Source organism: Prosopis cineraria, unplaced genomic scaffold, assembly GCF_029017545.1.
Source record: "Prosopis cineraria cultivar Desert tree isolate PC_DT_omini unplaced genomic scaffold, ASM2901754v1 PC783, whole genome shotgun sequence".
NCBI lineage: Eukaryota > Viridiplantae > Streptophyta > Magnoliopsida > Fabales > Fabaceae > Prosopis > Prosopis cineraria.
The window spans coordinates 1-25,735 of record NW_026556108.1 but is presented as its reverse complement, the minus strand read 5'-3'; the positions used below and the strand labels follow the sequence as shown (position 1 = coordinate 25,735).

The 25,735-nt window shown below is 30.7% G+C and overlaps 1 protein-coding gene across 1 annotated transcript; it reads left to right on the top strand.

The window, feature by feature from the left end:
* The first annotated feature begins 2,696 nt into the window (after positions 1 to 2,696).
* Positions 2,697 to 20,647, top strand: LOC129298350 (receptor-like protein 11). Its single transcript, XM_054936753.1, has 6 exons — positions 2,697 to 2,827; positions 10,535 to 10,821; positions 11,547 to 11,561; positions 13,932 to 14,075; positions 17,529 to 17,624; positions 20,556 to 20,647. The coding sequence occupies exons 1-6, from the start codon at positions 2,697 to 2,699 to the stop codon at positions 20,645 to 20,647; spliced, it is 765 nt and encodes a 254-aa protein (XP_054792728.1).
* Positions 20,648 to 25,735: the final 5,088 nt, after the last annotated feature.

The following is a 25,735-nucleotide window of genomic DNA, read 5'->3' as shown; positions in this document are numbered from 1 at the left end:
ATGCTTGATTTTAATTAGGGGGACTAAGTTTAAAATGCTGGATACTAATGACAATTTCGTTAGCCCTTGGCATGCCTTGGTTCACCTAGCTAGCAGGGTGTTGATAGGAGGTGCTAGCCCCGTGCAAAGGCCAATGCACGTGGATCAGAGGGATGATGTTCGTGAGTGCAATACTCATGCTTGTTTTCATGGGCTTCATGCCTGTGCTTCATTCGTGGCTTTTACCGCACTTGTTTTGTAGCTTCCAGCCGTGCTTGATTGGTTATTTATCCTTGTGGACTGTGTGTCCACGCTTGTTATTCATTTTGATAAAGCCCTCCTAGAACTAAATTAAAATTTATTATTTTTATCTTAGTTCTTTGAAAGGACCCTATCTAGTTGTTTTAGTATTTGAGATGATTACATTGCATGAGTTGTACAATTCTTGATAAATCTATATTGTTTTATTTGACTTGTTTGATTTTAGGATTTTATTGTTGAACAAGAATTGCTCTTGAGTTTTAGTTCAAGTATATGCTTCAATATTGGCGTTACTGTTTTAGACTAAATCTATTTATCCTATCTTTATAATTTTTATGTATAATTTTCAATAGAATGCTACTTACTAGAAATTTCTTTGGTCTTAGATATAGTAGCTAACCCTGCATCCCCAGCTGACCATTAAGAGTCATTCTTGCTTTTTGGAAAGAGGAAGCACAGGGTGATTATCCTTTTGGTGAAACCTTGTACTGTATTTTGTAAATTATAAGTTGTTGCTCCACATATATCATTGTTAGGTCTTAGTCTTATTTGGTTATTATGTGAATTGTTGGGATGCTGGTTTAGTTAGCAGATTCTATTATTGTTGTAGAAATTTCAGAAGGCCTAATGTATAAGGGAGACTCTGCCGAAATTTCTACAAAACACTTGAGATTTTACAAACTTTGTTATTATATATAACTTACATATATCAATATTTTAATGAAATTTCTGGTTATTAAGGCTTATGGAATATGAATTCTCCTTATATTTCATGTTGGTCATACCTTTGGCATCAGGGTGTGACCAGATGAAAGTGAAATGTGAAAAAAAAGTAAAATGTGAAAAATATTAAAAATATAAAGTAGAATTAAGCAAAGATATATAGAATGAAACAAAAAGTAAGAGTAATGAGCGAGAGAGCAAGGGAGCGAGAGCCTCCGGCGCTTACACAAGAAGAAAGAGATGCTCTTGATTGAAGTAGAAAAAGGTATCATATAGGCGACGGTGTTTTCTCAACTATTCAATCCCTTGTTCCAAGATAGGAGCCCTAGATGATAGATGAGGTGGATCTTGGAGAACATATGGATGAAGGGGAGAAGAGCAAGCGTCAGTGGCTAGTATGGGTGCTACCAAAGCTAGGAAATCTTAAAAACAAGTGTGTACAAATGGGAATAATGATACGGCTAAAGAAGAAGACTAGTGGAGTAATGATAGATGGAAATCAAGGATATTAGTGAAGATGACATCACATAGTCCTAATGTGATTATCCCACCTCAAGAGAAAGAAAGGCTAGCAAAGAAGTGGGAGAAGTCCCTGATAGTTAATCTATTGGGATGTATGATTAGCTTTAAGCACATAGAGAAAAAGCTTTCTCAAATGTGAGGAAGAAAAGGCAAAGTTGCTGTCATTGATATTAGCTTGGGTTTTTTTGTGGTGCAGTTTGAGAGTTCTGATAATTATGATCTAGCATTAACCAATGGTCTTGGCTTCTTTTTTATCATTACCTTGCTGTTCAACCATGAAAGGAGGACTTTGAACCCAAGGAGGGAAAGATTATGAAGACTGCTGCATGGATTCGAATAGCCAGTTTGCCCCTTGACTATTATGATAAAGGTATTTTATATGTGTTGAGGTCTTAGGTTGGATGAGTTTTGAAAATTGATATGACAACAATGAGAAGAAAAAAGGGAAGATTTGCAAGAATCTGCATTGAACTGGACCTTAGTTCATCTTTACAGCCTATTATTCTTGTGAATAGGAAGGAGAAGAAAGTTTAATATAAGGGCATCCATTTGATATGCTTTAATTATAGGAAATATGGCCACGATGTTGCTCACTATCTAGGGCATACATAGAAACCCAAAGAGAGATCACAGAGAGAAGTTATAGTGTCAAATAATAAGACTCAAGAGGGGGCGATAGATACGACTAAGGGTTGTAATTTTGCTGTGTATGACAAGTCTAAGAAGGAGCTGGAAGCTGATTTAGAGGTACAGTATGATGCTTGGATGCTGGTTTAGAGGAGTAAGAGGTTCTAATATGGTGGCCAGCTCGAGGGTCAAGAGATAGAGCATAAGCATGATTCAAGGGAGAGATTGCAAGTCGATGTCCGCAAGTCTCGCTATTCATTATTAGAGATTGAGCAAGCAAATATTGTGAAAATCCTGAGGAAGGTGGAGTAGATAATGCCATTACATGATATCACTAATAAAAAGACTGATGTGGCGAATGCTATTTATAGAAATGAGTAACAGATTGGGCATAAGAAAAGAAATGAGATGGGCCGAAATATAAGAGTCATCATAAGAAGCTAAAACATATGCCCAATAGGTCAGAACACAAAGAGCACAATTTAATTGGGATAGAAATTCTTAATAAAGCTAGAAAAAGATTGGGTTTGGATAAATGGGAAAAACAAATTAGCAATAATACATTAAAACGTGAGAAGGACTGAATGGACCTGACGGACTCCAATTTTGAGCAAATCACTGAAGAAGTCATAGATGATGTGGTTAAGGGTGATATGATGGTGGATGACAACCCTCTAGACCCTGATACAGATTATCATAATGAATTTCTTATTTCGTTCAAACCCATTATCTAATGGTCAAAATGAAGAGGCAATAATTTACATGGAGGAACATAAAGGACGTCTAGGTTTGCATATTTGATTGTGCTCTTTGTTACTTTCATTTTAGTTATTTTTTATGGATAATAGGTATAAAAATACTATTCTCTTTTGAAATGTACATAGGGTTGGTAGTAGAAGCTTCCCAAATCTACTACTAGAATTACATAAGAAGTATAAGTTTGATTTTGTTTAGCTCTTTTGGAAACAAGACATGATAGTTTGAAAGCCTAGTTTCTTACACGGTGGGTGGGGTTGATGAACTTTGAGTGTATTGAAGTTGATGGTTATAGTGGCGGCATATGGTGTTTTTGGGGAAACAAGACTAAATTTTAGGTCAGAGGGAAATATGAGCAAGTTCTTCACAATTGTTTTAATGCTGATACTAGTAATGAATGGGATCTGTCTATTGTATATGGTCATCCCTACTATACTAGAAGACATTCTTTATGGCAAAGTCTTCATAGTATAGAGGATAAGGGAGTTCGTGAGTAGTACATAGGGAAGATTTTAATACGGCTATGAAGGAAGAGGTGAGGATTTCTTTAATATCAAGGCTAGTTAAACCTAATCGCCTTTTCAAGGATTGGGTCACTGAGACTAGGGTTTTTGACTTGGGATTCCAAAGACTGAGATTTACGAGGAGCAATGGCAAAGCTAGAAGTAGACTGTTCAGAGTTCTCATTAATGCTTAATGGTTTAAGAATTTTTTAGATGCCTCGGTTATGCATTTACCTAAGGTGAAATTAGATCATTGTCCATTACTTTTAAAACTGTATAATAATGTGGTAGAAAGGAGAAAGAAAAAGGATTTTTTAATTCTTTTCTTCGTGGGTCACGCATCACGGATTTAAAACTCTTGTAGAAGGCTCTTGGTGTGTGTCTCAGGACTGGAAAATGAATGTGGCCAGATTTGTTACCAATGTCTTGGATTGGAATAAACATGATTTTGGAGATATAAATAAAAAAAAAAAGGCAGACTTACTTTATCAATTGGAGGCTATTATTCGTAAAATGAATTACTAGCTAAACCTGACAAGGTTAGAGGAGGAATGTGTTGTTTTATCGAATAAGCTAGAAAGTATTCTAGTTCAAGAAGAAATGATGTGGCTACAAAAATCTAGATGTAGTTGGTATTCTTAAGGAGATAAATATACTAGATACTTTCAGACTATGACTAAATGTCGTAAGTGAAGAAAGCATGTTGAAGCACTTAAAGCGGATGATGAGGAGTGGATTTATGATTGTGATGCTATTAAAAGGATGGGAACTAATTGTTTTACAAAACTTTATACTGAAGAAAGTAGATCTCAGAATGACATTTTATTTAGTGAAGGTTTTCCTATTATCCCATATTCTACATTAGAAATATTGGGAAAAGAAATATCTTTTCAAGAAGTAAAGGATGCTTTATTTGATATGGGTCCTTTGAAAGCCCCAGGTCCTGATTGGTTAAACCCTCTCTTTTTTCAAAATCAATGGGATGTGGTGGGTAACTCTATAATTAAGCTTGTTCAGCAAGTTCTTCGATATCCTAAAATGGTGAAGGAAGTTAATGATACTAATATTGTGCTCATTTTAAAACTTAATAACCCTGAGACTATGAAAGATTTTAGACCTATTAGTCTCTGCAATGTGGTGTATAAGGCTGTCACAAAACATCTAGTTACGACCTATATCTCTAATATAGTCATATAAATTCAAAAAACAAAGACTAAGATTTTTTTTTAAATAAATTCGGCAAAGTCTCCACTAAAAGAAGAACGTCCTAAATAATTAAACAATCAAATCCTACAACACAATACATTTAAACTAAATATATCAATTCATCCAAATAAAAATTTACTAGCATAATGAATCAAAATTCTATCAATCAAATTTAATTTACAACAACCTCCCTTAAAATTGAAACCTTCTAAAGGAAAAAAATAAAACATATTATAAATAAAATAAAAAAATTCAGATAGTTTCCTCTGCAATATCAATCTTCTATTCACCATAATTTAATACATTCAAAAGTAAGCTAAACTAAGATAAGAGAATTACAATAATGAAATTAACAACCTCAAATCTCAACATAAATAATTTAAATATTAGATTTTCTATATATTTTTATATATAAATTACTAAAAAATACCTTTAAGTGATAGAGCTGATGACAATGTAGGACAGCACAACAAGGAAGACGACTGAGGTGACAAATAACATGGGTTGAGAGGTGATGAATGACGCAAGTTGAGAGATGACGGATAATGAATAGCAACATACTGAACTTCAAACGGCCTGTCGAACGACAATATTGGATAAACGATGGACTGAGACAGATAATGGCATGGGATGCAAGATGGCATTAGACAGACGATGGCATGGGACGTGACTTTGAATGATGAACTCTTGAATAGTTCATTCCTCGATGCTCTCAAAAAAAAAAAAGAACCAATGTGCCCTTCTGATCTCAAAAGAAACTTAAGTAAAACAAATAAAGTTAAAAAAAAATAGGGCCTTCTGGAGTGCTCTTTTTAAGAGCACTCCTGAAGGCCAACCTTCAAAAGGTTCATGATTCAGGAGCACTCACATAAGAGCTCTCTTGAAGGCTGGCCTTCAGGAGTGCTTATTGATGAGCACTCCGAAATAATATGCCTTTCGGAGCACTTTTCGAAAGGCATTATATTTAGGAGCACTCTTAGACTCAATTTTTTTTTTAAATTTTACTATTTTAAAATTTTTAAGAGCCCACATTTATGGAGTGCTTTAGAAGACCTAACATATAGGAGTGCTTTTTAGAAAAATCATTTCAATAAATTCTGCCTTAACCTATAAGAGCACCTTTTAAGAAAACACTCCTAAAGAGCCACTTTGGAACATGTATTTTGTAGTAGTGTACTTTATGACTCAATAATTTCATGCTATATGTCTAATATACGATCATGGGATTTATTTGTGAGATCTTGAGATCCAACTATGATCTCATCGACTCCTTTTTAAATCTATTATGACCCGTGTGACCTACTAATTGCAATATTTCTCTAAGAGACTAAACACCTAAGATAAAGTTGTTAAATAAATTGACCTCTAATTAATCTAACAACTATAGTGAATATTCTCCAAGACTAATCTTAGATGCCATTATTGCTATACTAGGCTATACGTGCCATTATTGCTATACTAGGCTATACACCTATTCCTTCTGGCCTATCTTGGATTCTTCTAAACCTTAACTAACTCATTTCTTAGCTCATCATTATTCCATAATTTTTTTTTTGCCAGAGAATTTTCCATTATTACTAAATGTATTTATACTTTGGCTCTAGAAAGTTTTTTATTTTTGATAGAGTCCTTGAGGGCCATTCTAACTTTAATTTTTGGGTACTTTTATAACTCTTACTTAACTAGATTCAATATCCTACTTAATTTGGGCTTACTCTTGAACTTCTAGGCTCAAAATACGGATAGTTACTTCAACCACGTTTTGCAACCCATATCTTTGTTTTAATAAGGGCATTGCCAGAATGTCTACTCTAATACCAAAGTTTCACATTCTCACAATGGTATTTTAGTTATTAAATATTAAAATATTATTATTTTAATAAGATATTATTTAAATAAAATTAACTAATATTTTTTAATTACTCACTAATGTTGTGTTTAACAAAGGTTAATCACCCAACAAATAGTTAAAATAACTTGTCAAAATGATATTTTGGTTTCTTTTTTTTTTTTCACATGAGTAAGACATAATATCATCAGTCTCTTTGTATTTTTTTATAATTTTGGAAACTTAATCAACATTAATTTTTCTTATAAGCTAGGGACTTATTTATAATTTTTTGAGATTTTTTCTAAATTTTTTCCTATCAAACTAATAGTTAAAATAATGGATGTTTAATGGAGGGAATATTCCATCCTTCTCAATACTTGATGAATGATATTGTCTCGCCCTAAGGTGACCTTTGGGGGGGGGGGGGAGTTAAAAATGCACCTTACTCCTAATACTTTCTTATTAATTTGGACTTGTCATTACTCATGCTCTTTGGAGACCCTAGTAGTTAAATTAAAGTCACAACTTATCACTTGCTAAAAACAACTTTTTGGAGAGTCTTAATAGGACTAGTTGAAACAAAAGGACACTCTTAAGAATCCATAATTGATCCGTGTGGCTGTGCAATGTGATTGGTGATGGTGGCTATATCTTAAGCATAGCGACTTTATTCCCTATGCATGTATGCAAAGAAATTGCATACTTAGAACCGTTAACTAATTGTCATGTATTCGTATAATTGTATTCATCACATGGAATAAATCTAACATGTTTTAGTGATTAATTCATTTCTCATGTTGGGAAAAAAAAACAGAGTTATTTCTCATGGTAACCAACACTTCAAATTGTCTCATATCCGTATTGGTATCATGTCCAATGCTAATACTTCTTTGATATGTATCAATAGAGTATTGAAATATAATTTTTTAATTTTTTAATTTTTTAGTTTTGATATGTACATAATACTTTTAGATTGCAAGTAAGTACTTTAAAAACAATGCTATATTTTTAAGAAATTAAATTTTGTTAAATATTGTGATATTACTTTTTTTAATTCCTAATATTTTTTGTGATTTGCTTTTAAAATAAAAAATTCATTCTCCTTAAAAAATAAGTTTTGAATATAATAAAAACATAAAAATTACATTTTTTTAATTATAAAAATTTATGAATATAATCTTTTGGCATTTAAACCCGGTGAGGAATTATTAGCTAGCAAAGGTTAGGAGATAGGCAATTAGGTATAGATAAAATAAAAGTACAAGTAATGATTATGTTTAACTTGATATTATTTTATAGGACTCTATATGCTTTTTTATATATTTTGTAAATTAAAATTATATTTTTTACGTTTTTTATTATTTTTTATAAATATATATATATATATATATGCACATAACAAAAACATATCATATCCTATCTTTTTTAAAATGAAAGTATTGAAATGTCGGATACATATCATATCTGATATTCCTTGGCAATATGTGCAAGCTATTTGTAAAAGCCCTTTGGTAAGATAGAATCGAGGGAGAAATCAAGGAATAAAATAATTAATTCCATCTTTTACAAAAAGAGTAGTTATCCCTTGATTCTGAATCAATGATTTCTTTTCCACATTATAGCCATCCCAGTGATAAGTGGAGGGAGGGAGGGAGGGAGGGATGTATGGAGTCTGGATGAATGTCCTGGTCTTAGTAAGTTCTTGAAACCCAATTAACTCACATAAATGTTTTGTTATCACACACACATACGCGCGCGCAGAGTGATGTCTAAATTCACAGAATTTCAATAGTCTTATTCTAAAGGCAAGTATAATTGTGACATTAGAATAGGCATGCATTGACTTGAATATTAGAATGTATGGAAAAAGCATAAATACTTTTTAGAAAATACATTTTTACCTACCAAACTTTGAATAGTATTGCCACACAATTTTCCTAGTCTCTCAGTTTCTTTTTCTTTGATCAAGGGTGGGCTGTCCATCATGAAGATATCCACAACTAATGGAGCCCACCTGGTTGGAGCCATCACCTGTGTGAGTTTCATTGTGTATTTCTCATAGGAAAAGTTGCTCCTAGTTGAGGTTTGGTCAAAGTCTCTCCTATAATTCAATGGACTTACATTAGAATAGGCATACATTGACTTGAATATTAGAATGTGTGGAAAAAGCATAAACACTTTTTAGAAAATACTTTTTAACCTACCAAACTTTGAATAATATTGCCACCCAATTTTCCTAGTCACTCAATTTCTTTTTCTTTGATCAAGGGTGGGCTGTCCATCATGAAGATATTCACAACTAATGGAGCCCACCTAGTGGAGCCATCACCTAGGTGAGTTTCATTGTGTATTTCTCGTAGGAAAAGTTGCCCCTAGTTGAGGTTTGGTCAAAGTCTCTCCTAGGATTCGATGGACTTAACATTCCAACTTATAACACTGGTGATTGGTGCAAGTTTAAGGTTCAAGGAAATAGAGTTTCACCTTAATTAACAATTATAACTCCTAAAGTTTCGTTTGTAAATTCTTGATGTTTCAGTTGTAAAAGTTACTTGATATTTTTCAAGGGTCCTTGATTATCATTCTCCCTATTTTTTTCTTTGTTTTTTAATTTTTTTAGGTGAACAATTAGCTCCTTTCAACTTTCATTTTTTTCTTTGACCTTGAAAATTATGATAATAACGTGCAGATGAGAATGAGAAGTATAGATATACAGCTTCACCAAAATCATATTTCATTAAAATTTTGTAAATTTAAATATAATTTAGTTGATCTTCTATGATTTTAGGATGTAAGTGTCATTTCCCTATAGACTTTGTTTATAAAAATATGAAAATTTAATAACTTCATTTAAAAATTTTATTACTTGATGTGATCTCTCAAACAATAATCTGCTGCTGTGAATAGTGACAAATATAAATTTTGAAATAGGGACAGAGTTACCTCGAGAATGAAAAATTCTAAACAACATTATTATTCAAGACCCCACCACCATTCCTTCTCCAATGTGAAATTTCATTGATGAATGTGACTTACAAGTGCCTTTCTGTTTTTTCCACAAACTTATCTTTCTTATTTCTCAATTGTCTAAGCCAAGAATTTTTTTGTTTTTGGATAACTTGTTTAAGTTAAGCTTTTGATAGGCTTTTGTTTTATAATTTATTTAAAATTTTGGATTCAATACTAATTAGTCATCAACTTATTATCATCTCAAGTGTAATTAATAAAAAAACCAGAGAGAATTGCATTTAAGGACCTGTGAATAATGTTATTCTCAAACAAGGATCATTAACAGGTCACCAGTCGAGAAAAAAATAGGTCTAAGTTTCCATTTTAACAATAATCTATTTCACATTGATTTTTGTTTGTGAATATATAGGAATGCAATTTTCCAGGGAAAAAAAAGAACGCAAGTTTTCTACATATATTGGCATTAAATCAACGGTGCCAATTTAATTATAGGGAAATTTGAATGGGATCTACTTTATAAGTTTTTTGGGTCAAGTAAATTCACCAATATTCTAACATTTCCTTCTATTTTTTTCCACTACAAAACAGCTTTTGCATATTATTTTGTTCATATAAGTAGCTATTATAGGTTACAATAATTAATTGCATTGTTATCATTACTGATAACCTTAAAGCTGATCAGCCATCACTCTCAAAAGCTTATATATAGTGAAGCTTTCTTCTTTTTCTTCAACCTAAGAAGCTCTGCGCCAATTCAACTTGGGAAACCTTTGCTTTCATTTCTCCTCCATTTTCTCCATGCTTTGTCTCATGGTTTGCCAATCTTTATGCCATTTCAATTTTACCCTCAATGGATTGGCAGTTCTTGCTTTCAGATCTTCTATTAGAGACCTTTACAATCACTTGAAGAATTGGTTCAACTCATCATCTTCCTACTGCAAGTGGTTTAGAGTCACATGTGATTCTAACAATGAGAGAGTAAGAATCCTAAGTCTTCCTGAGATGGGTCTTGAGGGCACCTTACCCTCAAAATTGGAAATCTATCCTTCTTAGAAAAACTTGAACTACAAAGCAACAACTTTCATGGTGGGCTGCCAAAAGAGTTGCTTCAATTGCACAAATTGAAAATTCTAAACTTGAGTTATAATACTTTTAGCAGAGAAATTCCGATTTGGATTGGAAGCTTGTTTATGCTTCAACACTTGAATCTTGGCAATAATAGTTTTGGAGGTCTCATTCCTCTAAGCATATGGAATTTGTCTAAGTTGGAGACCTTGAATTTGAAGTCTAATTCTATCAATGGATCTATTCCGGTGGATATTGGAAGACTTCAACACTTGAAATTTTTAAGCATTTCTCGAAACATGCTTTTAGGAAGTATACCTCCAATTATCTCTAACTTATCATCACTTGAGCACATCTCTTTGTCTGTCAACTTCTTAGAAGGTATGTCTTGTATAATATATATGTGATTATATAAACATTTATTCTATTTCAAAATTGAAGAATTTATCATTTTTTTGGTAATTGTTTATATTAGTCTTATATTTGATGTCAATCTAACTTGGGGTATGCTATTTACTATGTCTTTTCAAAGTTAGACCTTGAACCGAAAACATTTTACAATTACATGAAACACATTAACTATATAATTAAGCTATCATCACCGGAATAAATTTCAGTATTCTTTAAAAATTATTCCTTGAATGAGTTATCTCTGACAACAAATATTTTTGTTTAAGTAGACAATTTAAATAAATGTTAGTGGGAATTCTCTTTCAGCGACGCACTTTTTTTTTTATGCTATAATTTTTGGAATTCCTTTTCTACTCTTCAATTGTCCTAAGTTGATGCATGTATTATTGTATATGTTTATATTATTTTCTGGTTGGTAATATTGACTAGAGATCAAATTATTGAATACATGTATGAGATACAACAATAATGCATTCCCAGAATTATATGTCTTACTCTTTTGTTTAATATTATTTTTTATACAAGCACTCGCGAAAAAAATACAAGTTTATTTTGTGGCCATATTGTAGGACATATTCTCAAAGAAATGAATAAGCTTACAAATCTGAAAAATATGTACATGGGTATGAATAAGTTGTCTTGCCAAATACCAAGCATTGGAAATTTGATCATGCTTGAAAATTTATATCTTGCAGGCAATAACCTCCAAGGTACATTTTTAACAAATCATAGCTTTTTTTAACTATTGTTTGCTTTTATTTTTTGGACAATTACATCCTGTGGAGCAGACTTATTTACAAATAAGTCCCACATAATTTAGAAACTACAGCCATATCCCCTGAGATTTGAGTGTAATTTGAAATTAAGTTGAAGTAATAATTGTAAATTATTAATGAAATAGTTGTAAAAAATTAATCTTGAACTTTGTTGGTAACATATGATCAGTTTAACTATTAGATATGTGAAATCATAGTTGTAAAATATTGATATGATAATTGTAAATTACTAATAAGGTATTGCATATAATTAGTATTAAACTTATCATGCATGATCAGTTTAATTATTGGATATGTGAAATTACAGTTGTAAAAAGTTAAAGTAATAGTTATAAATTATTAATGATGTAATTGTAAATTACTCAATTGATGTAATATATTTTTAATAGAAATATTATTGTCTTTGCACCCTAGTTTCAAATTATACTTAAGTCCCAAGGGGCCTAGCTATAATTTTTTAATTTTACGGGACTTATTTGAAAATAAGTCTGCTCTATAAGACCTATACATAAATTTTCCTTTATTTTTTAATGGGAATCATTATAAACAACTTTTTTGAGTGACCATAATTTTTGGAGAAGCATCCCTTCAAATATATGTCAAATTGACGATTTCAATGGTTACATTTAGGAGGCAACACATTTTCATAAATCTATACTACAAAATAAATCAAGGACCCATTTGTTTATGATGAAAAAATAAGTGAGGTTTATATCATTCAGATTTTTTTTTTGAAAAAAGTGATATATGCTGTAGATATTTTATGAAAAGCATATATTATTTTATGTTTGATAATAGTAATAAAAAGTGATTGTTATTTAGTTATTTTTAAATTTTATGATATCTTCATAGATCTCTATTCATAAAAAAATTATTATTTAGTCATTTTAAATGGGCAAGACTTACGTATTTGGCCTTATACACTTAACGTATAGTACTTAAATCCAATCAAATCAAAACAAGTGAAATTTAATGTGTTAGTGATATTAATAACAAAAAACTATTTTAGAATAAATAATCTATAAACGATACACATCTCTTCATATAACTGGAAGCAACCACCATAACATATAATGCTAAGTATATAAAATTTTCCCTTTTTGAAAACTATTCAAAGTAGCTTTTCAAATTAGTCAGAACTTAGAAATATGTTTTTTTAATTTTTATTATTTTCAAAAGTTTAAGCAAATATCATAAAATTTCACAAAATAATTTTTCATAAAAAATAAGTGATCATCACGTAAAAGGAAGATCAAACAAATGGACCCCAAATTAAATCTCCAACTTTAATTTCATAACTTCTTTTTTACAAGGATTCTTAAAAATCATAAAACAAATTCATAGGATTTCATTTTATTTTAGGTTTTTAAATTAAAATTATTCTTTGTAAATTATTAAACCAAGTATATATATATATATATTCAACAGACTATATCAAATTTGTTTCCAAAAAACAAAAGTAAAATTGTGGGAGGTGAGACGTGTGGAATTAGCAATCAAAATAGAGTTACTTTTTTTTTTGTTTTGTTTACCACATTGCAAAAGGAAGTATTTCTTTACAACAAACATAGAGATTCTCTCAAATCCAAAATTTATAAACACAGATGATGAAAATAAGTTTCTGAGCATTAATTAACCTTAAACAGATATAGTGAATATATACATATACTCAAGGAATTGAAAAATTGACTATTATTTTATTTTATTATTTAGATTACGATCCAAAGCTTTCACAACTTGTACTACAAATTTAACAGACTTTATCAAATATTCACCAACTTAAATTTATTAATTAAAAATGTATTTCAACTGCACATTATACTTTGGGATTGGCACGTAGCAATTCAAAACCATATATAATTAATGGGAATTATCCTTTATTATTATTTAAACAAGCTTCTTATTATTTAAGGTAATTTTTATGAAAAGTAAAACAAAAAATATCGCTACCCCATATTAAACTTGTTAATTTATCAAGAAATATAATTCATCAAAATAAAAAATAAAAACTAGGCTAATATAGACTAAATTGTTTTCAAAACATGGAACAATATATATATATATATATATATCATAATTTTATGGATGATTTTAAGTGTTTGCTCATCTTTTGAATATATAAATCTATATATGAGGACAATCATGCTTTTTAGACATATATAAGCTTATTTTCATTTAGACCACTAACTTTAAAACACAAAATAACTTGAAATAACATAGAAAGTATGCGTTACCACAAACTTAAGTGTTGCTCTTTTTACTTACAATGATGCATAGTTATTATTATTATTTTTTTGTTTGCAGGAAATATTCCCAATGAAATTATAAGTCTTGCAAATCTGAAGATGATGAGCCTAAGGGTTAATCAGCTATCTGGCCCCATACCAAGAGGCATTGGAAACTTGACTGTGCTTCAACAGTTGTATCTTGATACCAATAATTTAGAAGGTACATTTTCACCAAATTATAATGTACTACAATCATTTTCTTTTAACGTGATATTTTATACTATATAATGAATTCTTAATTTTTTCTTGGAATCATGCATTTTCATTCCCCTCATGATTTTCAACTTCTCTCCAAACCTCTCCCAGTCTATTCTTTTCCTGTTTAGATCTGATTCTTGAACTGGTGAATCAACCAACCAACATGCTTTTCATGTTCCCCCAATTTGTTGACAATTTTTTACTAGTTCACTACACATAAGATTTAATGATTTATGCTAGACTTGACCACAGGCTTGTTCACATCGACTAGTATGTACCAATTGTTAAAACCATGATGTAACAGACTATTTAAGTTTGTAATAGTATAAATTAAAAATAATTTTAGAAGCTCAGGACAGCAAACTAAAAAATCATCATCCACCACTAAAAAAATACCTATAAGAGCGTTTATTTTAGACATAAAAAATGTGAAATTATGTGACAAAATTGTGACCACTAAATTAGTGACGGATCAAAGCATACTAAGTTTGTTGCAAAGGCCCCAATCCATCACAAATTTGTCCAAAATTTTATGTTTAAGTAGTGGGTAAATCTAAGTAGTTAGATATTTATAATTTTTTTATATTTTAATATTAACTTTCGTTGATACTTCAATTAATATTTGTATTATAGGATAAATACCTATGAAAATTGGTAATCTTCAATAGCTTGAGATATTAGAATTGTCTCAAAACAAATTGAGGGTTTATTCCATCAGAAATTTTCAACATGTCAACTTTGGAGGTCTTGTCTCTCTCAAACAATTCTCTATCAGGAAGTCTTCCATTAAATTTTGGATTTGGCCTTTCTAATCTACAAATGCTTTATTTATGGGGCAACAATCTTTTTGACAAAATCCCAAATACTATATCCAATGATTCTAAGCTAACCAAACTACAATTGCAAAACAATAATTTTGAAGGGATTTTACTAAACACACTTGGGCATTTAAGATACTTAGAAACCTTTTTGGAAAGTGATAATAATTTTACCATTATAGATACTTCCAATTCTGAAACTAGCTTTTTCAACTCATTGTCAAATTGCAGATATTTGAAAAGTTTGATTCTCTCAACGAATCCATTGCATATGAAACATCTCAAGTCCTACTTGTCTAATTCTCTATAGGTGCTACTTGTAGACTTGTGCAAGATTAATGATAACATACCATCAGAAATTGGGAATCTATCTAACTTGTTCCAGCTATCACTAGTTGAAAATTTTTTAAATGGATCAATACCAAAAGCAATTAGCAATATACAAGCTCTTCAATATTTGAATCTTGAAGGCAATGAGCTAGGTGGCTTGATTGTTGATGAGCTTTGTGAAGTTAGAAGACTTGCATATATATATATTTATCTCGAAACAAGTTTTCTGGAGCAATTCCACTTTGTTTAGGAAAGCTTATGTCTTGCAAAAACTTTACTTGGACTCCAATAAGTTGATTTTTGAGATACCTTCTTCCTTTTGGAATCTAATTGGTATATTGGAAGTAAACCTATCTTCCAATGTTTTAGTTGGAAATCTATCATTCAAGATGGGCAACTTAATAGCACTTATATCATTAGATTTGTCAAGAAATCGTATATCAAGCATCATTCCATTAGCCATAGGTGGCTTGCAAAATTTGTAAACTCTCTCATTGGCACATAACAAATTGCATGGGAAGATTCCTGAATCACTTAGGAATTTGCTAAGCTTAGTGAAGTTAGACCTTCTCCAAAATGAATTATTTGGTGAGATTCCTAATCTCTAGACTCACTTATATCCCTTGTGTATGTCAATCTCTCTTTTAATGAACTACAGGGTGAGATTTCAAGTGGCAGAGTCTTCAAAAGTTTAACATTTGAATCTTTCATGATGAATAAAGCACTTTATGGTGAGCCACCAATGCAAGTGCCTCCATGCAAAAAAGGAACAAGCAAAAGGTCAATAGAGAAATTATTTTGTTGAAATGTGTACTGCCAATGGCTTTGTCAACAACTTCAATTTCTCCAACATTGTCCTCTTTCAACAAAAAGTGAATAAATTCTAGGCATCCATTAAAAAAGTTTTATCTACTTTAAGAATGCCAAGAAAGATTTCTTATTTTGAAATTTTGGATGCAACTCTTGGATTTCATGAGAGTAACTTACTTGGAAGGGGAAGTTTTGGTTTTGTGTTCAAAGGAAAACTTTCAAGTGGAATAATGGTTGCTGTTAAAATATTCAATTTTGACTCAGAAGAATTGTCAAGGAGCTTTGAGGTAGAATGCGACGCAATGCGTGATTTGTGCCATCCAAATCTAGTGAAGATCATTAGTAGTTGTTTCAATGCCAATTTGAAGTGTTTGATAATGGAGTTCATTCCTAATAGAAGCCTTAAAAAATGGTTATATTTTGATAACTATCATTTAGATTTTCTACTAAAGTTGAATATAATGATAAAAGTAGCATTTGCTTTATAATATCTTCATCATGACTTGTCAACACCAGTAGTCCATTGTGATTTGAAACCAAGTAACATTTTGTTGGATGATAATATGGTTACCCATGTGCGTGACCTTGGAATTGCCAAATTTTTAGATAAAGGGAAATCTAAGACATCATCGAGACAATATCTACAATCAGTTATATTGCACCAGGTAATCAACTTAAATCTTTATTATTCTTCTTTTACAAAACCCCATTTAAATTGGAGTTACTACAGTAAGGTACATATGTTGTCTCATTTTTTAGATTAACACATTGAATGAAATTAGAGAAAAAATAAATTAGTCATTATTTATGTGAAATGATGCACTTGTTAACAAAACATTTTGTTTTTATACATGAGAAGTTGAATTGATGAACTACAGCACATTATTAAAGTTATTAGTGTAAAATAATCGCAATTGAGTCTAATTTCCCTAATTCTTATACAAAACTTTTATGGTTATTTCCTTACAATTTTGATGGCTTTTTTTATATTAAAAAAAGAACTATACTTTTTTTAACTAATTTAGTATACTTATGATTAATTCTTTGTTTTACTTTCAAACATGAATGTGATGGTGTGTTTTAATGTATGTCATTGTGTTCGGCCAAAAAAAAATGTATGTGGGCTCATGCTCATCAATGTAGTACCTAGTTTTAATATAGTGTATATAACAATTTGAGATATATATATTCCTGTCAAAAATATATCCCATATATTATATTTGAGGAGAATGTTTTCTGACAGTTTTTATGTTCTAAAAACCATACATTTAAAGTACTATTTGATTGTCATTTTAAACCTATAATATATATATATATATATATCCAAGAAATTCTAAAGAATGCTTCAAGAAATGTAAAGGAATTTGTGCTATTAGTTAGTTATTATTTTACTTGCTATATCATATATAAGTTACTTGATATTTGACTTTGGTTGAATTAAATTATATCATATGCAGAAAATGGACTTGTTGGAATTGTTTCAACAAAAGTTGATGTGTATAGTTATGCAATAATACTAATGGAAGTGTTCACAAGGAAAAAGCCAACAAAAGGTATGTTTGTCAATGGATTAAACTTAAAGACTTGGATAAGCGAATCAATGTCACATGCATTGATTCAAGTCATGGATTCCAATTTATTACAAGGAGATGAACAATATGTTGGTAATATTTTGACAACTACATCCACTATTTTTAAATTAGCCTTGACTTGCTGCTCCAATTCTCCAACAGGCCGTTGCAATATATTAGATGTTGGAGCATCATTGGACAGGATTGAGGACCTATTTATGCAAAGAAGTCAAGTTAAAAATAATTAATATTAAATCTATTTTGCAATTGGTGTTATTGTCTATCCTTCATTCCTTGACTATCCCTAAAGAAAGGGTGATCTGACGATATGTGTCACACCCCAAAACTAAGGGTATGATCGGCATGGAATATGAAGTAAACACACATTCCATAAGCCTTGACTGACTAGAAATTGAGCTAAAATAGTGATATGTGCAAGTTATATATAATAGTAAAGTTCGTAAAGTTTTAAAGTTTTTGTCAAAATTTTAGCAGAATCTCCCCTATAATTTGGACCTCCCGAAATTTCTACAATAACAACAAAACCTGCCAACCAGACTGACAAGGAGACTAGCTCCATTCCTACAATTTTTACAATAACAAAATAAGACTAGGATCTAACTATGGTGTACATGGAGCACTAAAATTATAATTACAAAATACAGTACCTAGTTTACCAAAACAGTAATTGCAATATGCCTCCTCCTTTTTTTCTGAGAAAAAACAAAAAGGCCCTCAATGATCTACTGGAGGTGTAGGGTCAGCTACAATATCTGGGACAAAATGAATTACCGGTGAGTAGTGTTCCAATCAAAATTATAAGTAAGAAAATATGAAGATAATAAATTTAGCTTCAAATGACTTAATGAAATAATGAATTACATCCTTTGGCTAGAAACAAATAAAGATTTTTCCCAATAATATGATCTTGAGATTAAACAATGCTAATAAGATCACATACATGTTAAATTTTATATTAACCATAAATATAAAATTTTCCAATGACAGTGTAGTGCAATAAAGTACTTTTAAAGAATTATTAGAGAAATGATAAATTTTTAGCTTAAAATTAGGAGGGCTTATCAGAACGAATAACAAGTGTGGACACACAGTCCATGAGGGTAAATAACCAATCAAGCATGGACACACAGTCCACAAGGGTAAGTAACCAATCAAGTGTGGCTAGAAGTCACGACACAAGCGCGGCAAGAGCCATGAATTAAGTGCAGGCATGAAGCCCATGAAAACAAGCGTGAGTACAGTGCTCACGAATACCATCCCTCTGATCCACGTGCGTTGGCCTTCGCACAAGGCTAGCAACTCCCGTAAGCACCCTGCTAGCTAGGTGTACCATGGCATGCCAAGGGCTAACGGAACTGCTATTAGCATCCAGCGTTCTGAACTCAGTCCCCCTAATTAAAATCAAGCTTGCACAGAGTTGAAAAACAATTTCAAAATTTTCACTTTCAAAATATATGATTCAGTTGTCATCTTCCATTCCCATATTCATTGTCATTTCCTACATGCACAAGTTGTTGTACTAAACTTTTCATATCAAACATAAAGTTAAACAATTGGGTTGTTTTTGAAAAGTAACACTGTTTGTCGTATATCAACTTTAATTATTACTTATCAATAACATAAATCATTAGTAAAATCAAGACATCATCATTACTAAAATAATTATTAAAAAATAGAATTGACAAGAATGTTTATATAACTAATACATAAATAGAATTAAAATTTAAGTAAAGGAATTTTTATAAACAATTGCTTGAAATTCATTCAGAACACTACCCACTCACCTGATAGTTTTTCCAAAATTCTAAAACATGCTCCTCTTAATCTTTCACTTTAATTCTAATGGTATTCCTGATTTCCTAACAAACGAATCATAATTCTAAAATCATTTGTCAAGAAACTTTTCAATCACTATTTGTGCATTAAAGTTCAATCCAAATGATATTAACGAGAATATTCCAACAAATTATGTTTTAAATATACTTAAGTCAATTAAATCATTTGACAACTTCCATTTATCCTCATAATTTCTTATGGCTTATACTCATTCATAAATCATAATAAACCATATCCATTATTCTTAAGCTTCCTTTGACTAAAAATGTGAAACAAGTATTGTATATAATCATTTCTCCCATTTTGGTGTTTTAAAATTTTCAATCAACAACTTGAACTAAACTGATAGATACTTTTTCAAGCGAATCTGAACAACTCACAATTCACCAAATTTTCCTATCCCACATTTTTACAAATACTTTGAGAGCATGTATTTATCATTGACAAATTTATAAGATAATTACCCATGCATTTCAACAACTTTCTTTCCCTCCATATCTTCTTTCTAATATAACTACAAACACATTGAGGGCATTTTCCAATAATTAAGTTATGAAATGAACACATCCAAGTAAGTTCTACAACTCCCAACATCAAATTCTACGGTTAAAGATCAGCTCAACATCATTATAAACCATTCCCAGCATCAACTGAATTTTCTCCTTACACTCAACTAAAATATTACAACCACAATGAAGAACAAAAACTGCACCCAACGGCTGGAAAAAGACGGAATGATTTAGTGGGCTATATAATCCGAAGAGAAAGGAAAGAACACAACATCTTACCTCAACAAAGCTCAGTGGCAACAAACATAAATTAGCCACTGCACAGCGTCGAAGGAGAAAAGCTAAGGGTTTCAATCTATCATACACACGAGAAGAACGAGACTATAATTTCAACCAACAATAAAAGAATCATCTACCACATGCACACACGCTGGATTTCGACATAAGGCAAGGAAGAAAAGAAAAAAAAAAAACTAACCCCTGAATATGCACCTCGGTTAAGCACAAAACAGAGCAACAAAAACTATTCATCCTTTCCACCTGACAGAGGCGAACCAAGACAGCGAAGAGGAAGAAGAAGATGGCAACGAAGACAGCAACTCGATGGAAACCTCTCGGCCATATAGAACAGCACGATGATATAAAAGGAGAATCAGCAACCAACTCACTATGGCTGGCGAACGTGAATAAAGATGATGACAGCGGATGAAGCACAACAGCGAGAAATCAACCCCTCGTGACAGCGAGCTACGAACGTAGATAAGAGACAGAGATAGACCGACTATGAATGTCTATATTGGTGGTGGAAAAAAAAAAGATGAGATGCTCTGTTTTCTTTTTGCACGGAAAAAAATGGTTTTCTGATCAAAAGAAGGGTTGGGAAAAATTACAAAAAGGAGCATGTGAAAATCACAAGAAAAGGCACAAGAATATTACAAGGGAGGACACGAGAATTTTTCTAAAATTTTAAATCAAATTTTATTATTTATTATTATATTTTTTTTAAATTTAGAGTGATTACAATATGTTCTTCTAAACATTAAATACAAACTATGAGTTGTGAATCTGTAAAACCTGTTCATTTTTATTTTCATGAGTTGTACTTGTATTACATGGATTGTGAGCCTTTTGATTAATGATATTTAGGGGTCCATATATTTAAATTTTTAAAGATGTTATCCAAAAAAAAAAAGAACAATTATGTTACCTTTACACTTAAAAAAAATCCATCCATCCACGCCTAGAAAAATTTAATTTAGTGACAAAATTAAAATGAGAGATTATTCTTTCCTCGCTAAAAGTCTGAATTAGTTGACAAAAAAATATAAATTTTTCTATTTCTAAATTTCTTTTCAATTAGAAAATATAATATATTAAAAAATAAAAATATAAGTAAAAATTTAAATGGCAATATAGTCATTTTAATTGAATCACTATACCCTAAAAAAATAGTTATCGGCGTTGCGATTATATTCTTCTTTCCCATTATGCCAAGGACAATTTGTAAGAAATTTTTCCACAGACCCAATGCACTACATCATTTATATATTTTCCAATAAAAATATGTCATGTCAAATGGCTGTAAATATAAATTGATTTTGCAATTGATAATGGTAGAGAGAAAAAATAAAAGAAATTAAAGAAATACTCTATTTCAAAAATAAAATATTAAAAATAATAACATAATATTTTATTTGATTGAAATAGTGCACCTGGTTCATGTAAGAATATTTTGAGGATTTGCTTCTACTATATATGTTTCTAGGAAAATAACAGTTACATCTCAAAAACTTAATTTAATGACAATTACAAAAAAATGAGTTAAAAATATTTTTTGTAAAGGATCACAATAGATAAATAATTTAAAATCAGGACCACTGAACTCTGAAATCACATTGCATGACCAAGGGATTAAATTGAATGGAAAAATTATATATTTAGCCTTATAAATATTTAAGATTCTTTTTTCAATCAAATTAAGATATGTGGATAATTTATATTATATATATATATATATTCTATAATAAACTCTTGTTATTAATATTATTACAACATTAAAATCTATTTGTTTTAATTTGATTAGATAAAAGTACATTAAACATGTAAGGTTAAGTACGCAAGTCTTGTCCTTGAGAAATGACAAAAAAAACCCTCCATTAAATTTAAAAGTACCCCCCAACCATCATCATTGCCACCACTAGAGAAATCTATGGGTTAGACCATCGCCAGTTGGAGCTCCAACCACTGGCCAACAAAATAATTATTTAAAAGTGGCTAGGGGATGATTTGAACCACTAAGCCATTGGTACTATTAATTATATGTTGCAAAATGTTATATATAAAATGAACCAAGGTCCTAAAAAAAGTTCACTAACATCATGATGACTTATTATAACCATAAATTAAACTTGTAATTTTAGTAGTGTATAGTTTATTAATTCATCAAAAGGAACCTGTTAACGATCTCATTTGAATATCCAATTGTTCTATGCTATGAAAGTGCACAGTCATGATAAATAATGCAATGTGAATAGAGTAATCCTCACATAGACTTGCATGTGTTAAAAGTATGATCAAGCAAAAAGATATGCAAATAATTAAATTGAGCAAAGCAGAATTAGTTGGGCAAGATGGGTTGCAATTATATTAAAAACTAGAAAAATAAAGAAAAACATGATTCTTATACTAATCAGAATGAAATGGAACTTTGGATTATTTTGTTTCCTTGCATTTAGTGTGTAACACTAAAATAACATCCTCTTATAAATGTCATTAATAAAAATAAGTGCTAACCTAGGGTTCTAAAAAATACTTTTTTTTTTTGCCAAAGAGTTCTGAAAATACTTGAATAAGCTCTTGATCATTATCAATTTTTTAATTTCATTATTGCTCTCTTGTTACAATTAACAAAATCCAATTTTTAAGTTTCAACCCTAATGTGGCTATACAAGGTTAGAAAATATATCTATATCTTGCTAACAAAACTCTTCTATTCATCATGCAAACTCAAGTTTTTGCACTATTTTATCCAAGATCTACACTCAAGCTAGTTAGCCTTCTCAAGCATCACTCAAATGAACAAAACATCTAAATTATGGCCAATCATTTAGAAGCATTAGGAGAAGAGTAAAATAAACACTTACATATAATTAATCAACAAAAAAGATAGGAGAAAGTTAGTATTAATTAATTCATGCAAGCATTCAAAATAAATTTAGAACAAATGTGTTTAGCTACTCATAAACATCCAAAAGCTACAAATATACAAAATATTTGTAGTGATTTTTTGTCTGATTTTTTTCTTTTATTTGGTTTGTTCTCTGCACTTTCCCATTTGGTGTAGCCATTCACTTTTTATCTGGTTTTTTTCATCTTTAGACTTTACAAAATCATCAATAAAGAACTAAAAAATACAACAAAAATAGTAGAAATTTGCCCACAAACTATCATATAAAGTCAAGTGTGCAAAACCAAATATATAAGATGCACATTTGTTCCTAATTTGGATGTTCAAAATATTGTCAAAAATATTAAAATCCAAGAAAATTGTGCTGAAGTAACATAAAATTCTAAAAAATTATTAATAATAAAAAATTTAATTTTAAAGCATAGACATATATTCTCAAGTTTAAATTTAATTTCAAAATTAAAAATATTTATTTTAAGGAAAAAACAAAAAGGAGTCCAAAAAGTTGCTCGAGCCTTTTTTCAAGGCCGGGCTCCAAAGTCTGATTTTTTAAAAAAATATTAATTTTTTAAAACCCAAACACTCATTTCCTAGTGTGGTAATCTAAAGTAGAATGAAAATTGAAATGAACCATAAAAGTATGTTTTGACTTTTGAAAACCATGTGAAAGTAGTTTTACTACATTTTTAGAAGCCATACATACTTCCATGCTTAAAGAGTGTTGATAAAGATATTTGTATAGATTACTCGTTAATAAGATTATCACATTATATGGTAGCAAGATTTAAAACTTATTAACCCATTTACAAGAAACAAGTTATATTCTAAAAAGTAGTAGTAATAATTATTACGTTTTTAAAGCAAAATTCCATCATATCATTGTTCTGATGTAGAGAAACAATTGCGTACGTAAGAGCTAATGAGATAAGGCGATCATCAGAAGTAAGTAATTATTGCCTTCTGTGTCTTTTGCGTTCAGAAGATAGTTTAATTTGAATGTCATAAATCAATAGTTTCCTGGAGTTTTATCGTCTGGCTAGCAAGTCAATCTTTCCATGAACAACAAGTTCTTCTTCTTTTCTTCAACCCAGACACTGAGTGTATCCTCCACTTCCTATCTCAAACACCCAAGCAGAGCCATAACATACTCATTACAATAGAGATCATTCAATGATTCATAAATAAAATTACATGGCTTCTGTTAACAAGTTTCCCTTTCATTACGAACTCTCCTCATTTCTCCTTCTTGGCTTCTGTTAAACAAGTTTGTTCGCTAACATCTATAACGCCAGAAACTACAAATACGTCAACCTAGGTTGCTTGTCTGACTTGGCAATGGCCCAAAAACTCCTAAACTTAACCTTGCTGGCCAATGTGACGCCACGGCCATATTCATACCAAATTTAGACCGACATCAAAACTTGCCAAAATAAGAGCATTACAGTGCTTCTCTGTCTCTCCACGGAAGCAACAGAAGTCACTCCTCAACTCCACCAATAAAGAGAGAATTAGAGAAAAGAGAAGCTCAAATAAAGGGAACAATTCAATATTCAACTCAATTTCTTCAAAAACTAATTTGAATAATTGAGAAACTCTAAGATTATTTTGGAGCCCAAAAATATTAAAATAATAATAAATGAAAATTTTAACATAATCCTAAAAGTATAAACAAGGACAATCTAGATTTATATATTTAGGTATCCTATTTATTGGAAATAAACAATATCTAAAACAATCATAAAAAATATAGATAAGAAAATCTAATTAAACCATAAAGAATCTAATGGAGATTCAATATCCTTATTCAAACAATCTTAATAGAATAATCCTAAATATCTAAAATAAACTAATTGAATCTCATCCATATTCCACCAACAATCAAGTTCACTGCTGCTTGGTGTGATGCACGATTTTGGGATGGCATCAATTTTGATATCGTGACGGGTTCAAACCAGCATTGGTATGACCTAGCTAAAGCTTTGAAGGACTTGGACCAGTAGTCGATCCTCTCGCTGCACTGCATGTACATTCCCAGATGCCCTCTTGTGCTCGGCGATCAAAACCTACTTGTGCGATTATACCGATGGAAACATGACCAATCTTGTGAATGCATGGACCCAATGGACCAGCATGCAAGTTACGAAGTAGGTGTTTCTTGGGCATTCTGACATCACCGAATGCGGCTAACATTGGTAAGTTTATTTCCGCAAAACGTTCTGACGTCTCAAGTTCTTCAGTTCTCAAAGGGTCTTCTAAGTATGGCCAAAGTGATATAGCAAACCATTAAAGATAATGTCTAAAGAACTACTCACGAGTGTTAGTTTTAATTGTCAGTTGATCACTGAAACTGCTGTCATTGATCAGCTCCTACTTCTGTGATAGATATACCATAAAAAATAATTAATAAAATTAATTAATATATTTCCAAAATAAATAAAATTTAATTTCTAATTTATATTTATGCATATGAAAATAAAAATTATTCATTAGGAAAGGTCCTACTTCCATAAGAGGATTCAAACCCTTATCTTGGTATGAAT

Coding starts and splice junctions, on each gene's coding strand:
- LOC129298350 (XM_054936753.1), top strand. CDS start 2,697: ATGGACCTGACGGACTCCAATTTTGAGCAAATCACTGAAGAAGTCATA. Junction 2,828..10,534: donor CATAATGAATTTCTTATTTC/GTTCAAACCCAT, acceptor TACTTTTAGCAG/AGAAATTCCGATTTGGATTG. Junction 17,625..20,555: donor AAGGAAAAAGCCAACAAAAG/GTATGTTTGTCA, acceptor TCCACCTGACAG/AGGCGAACCAAGACAGCGAA.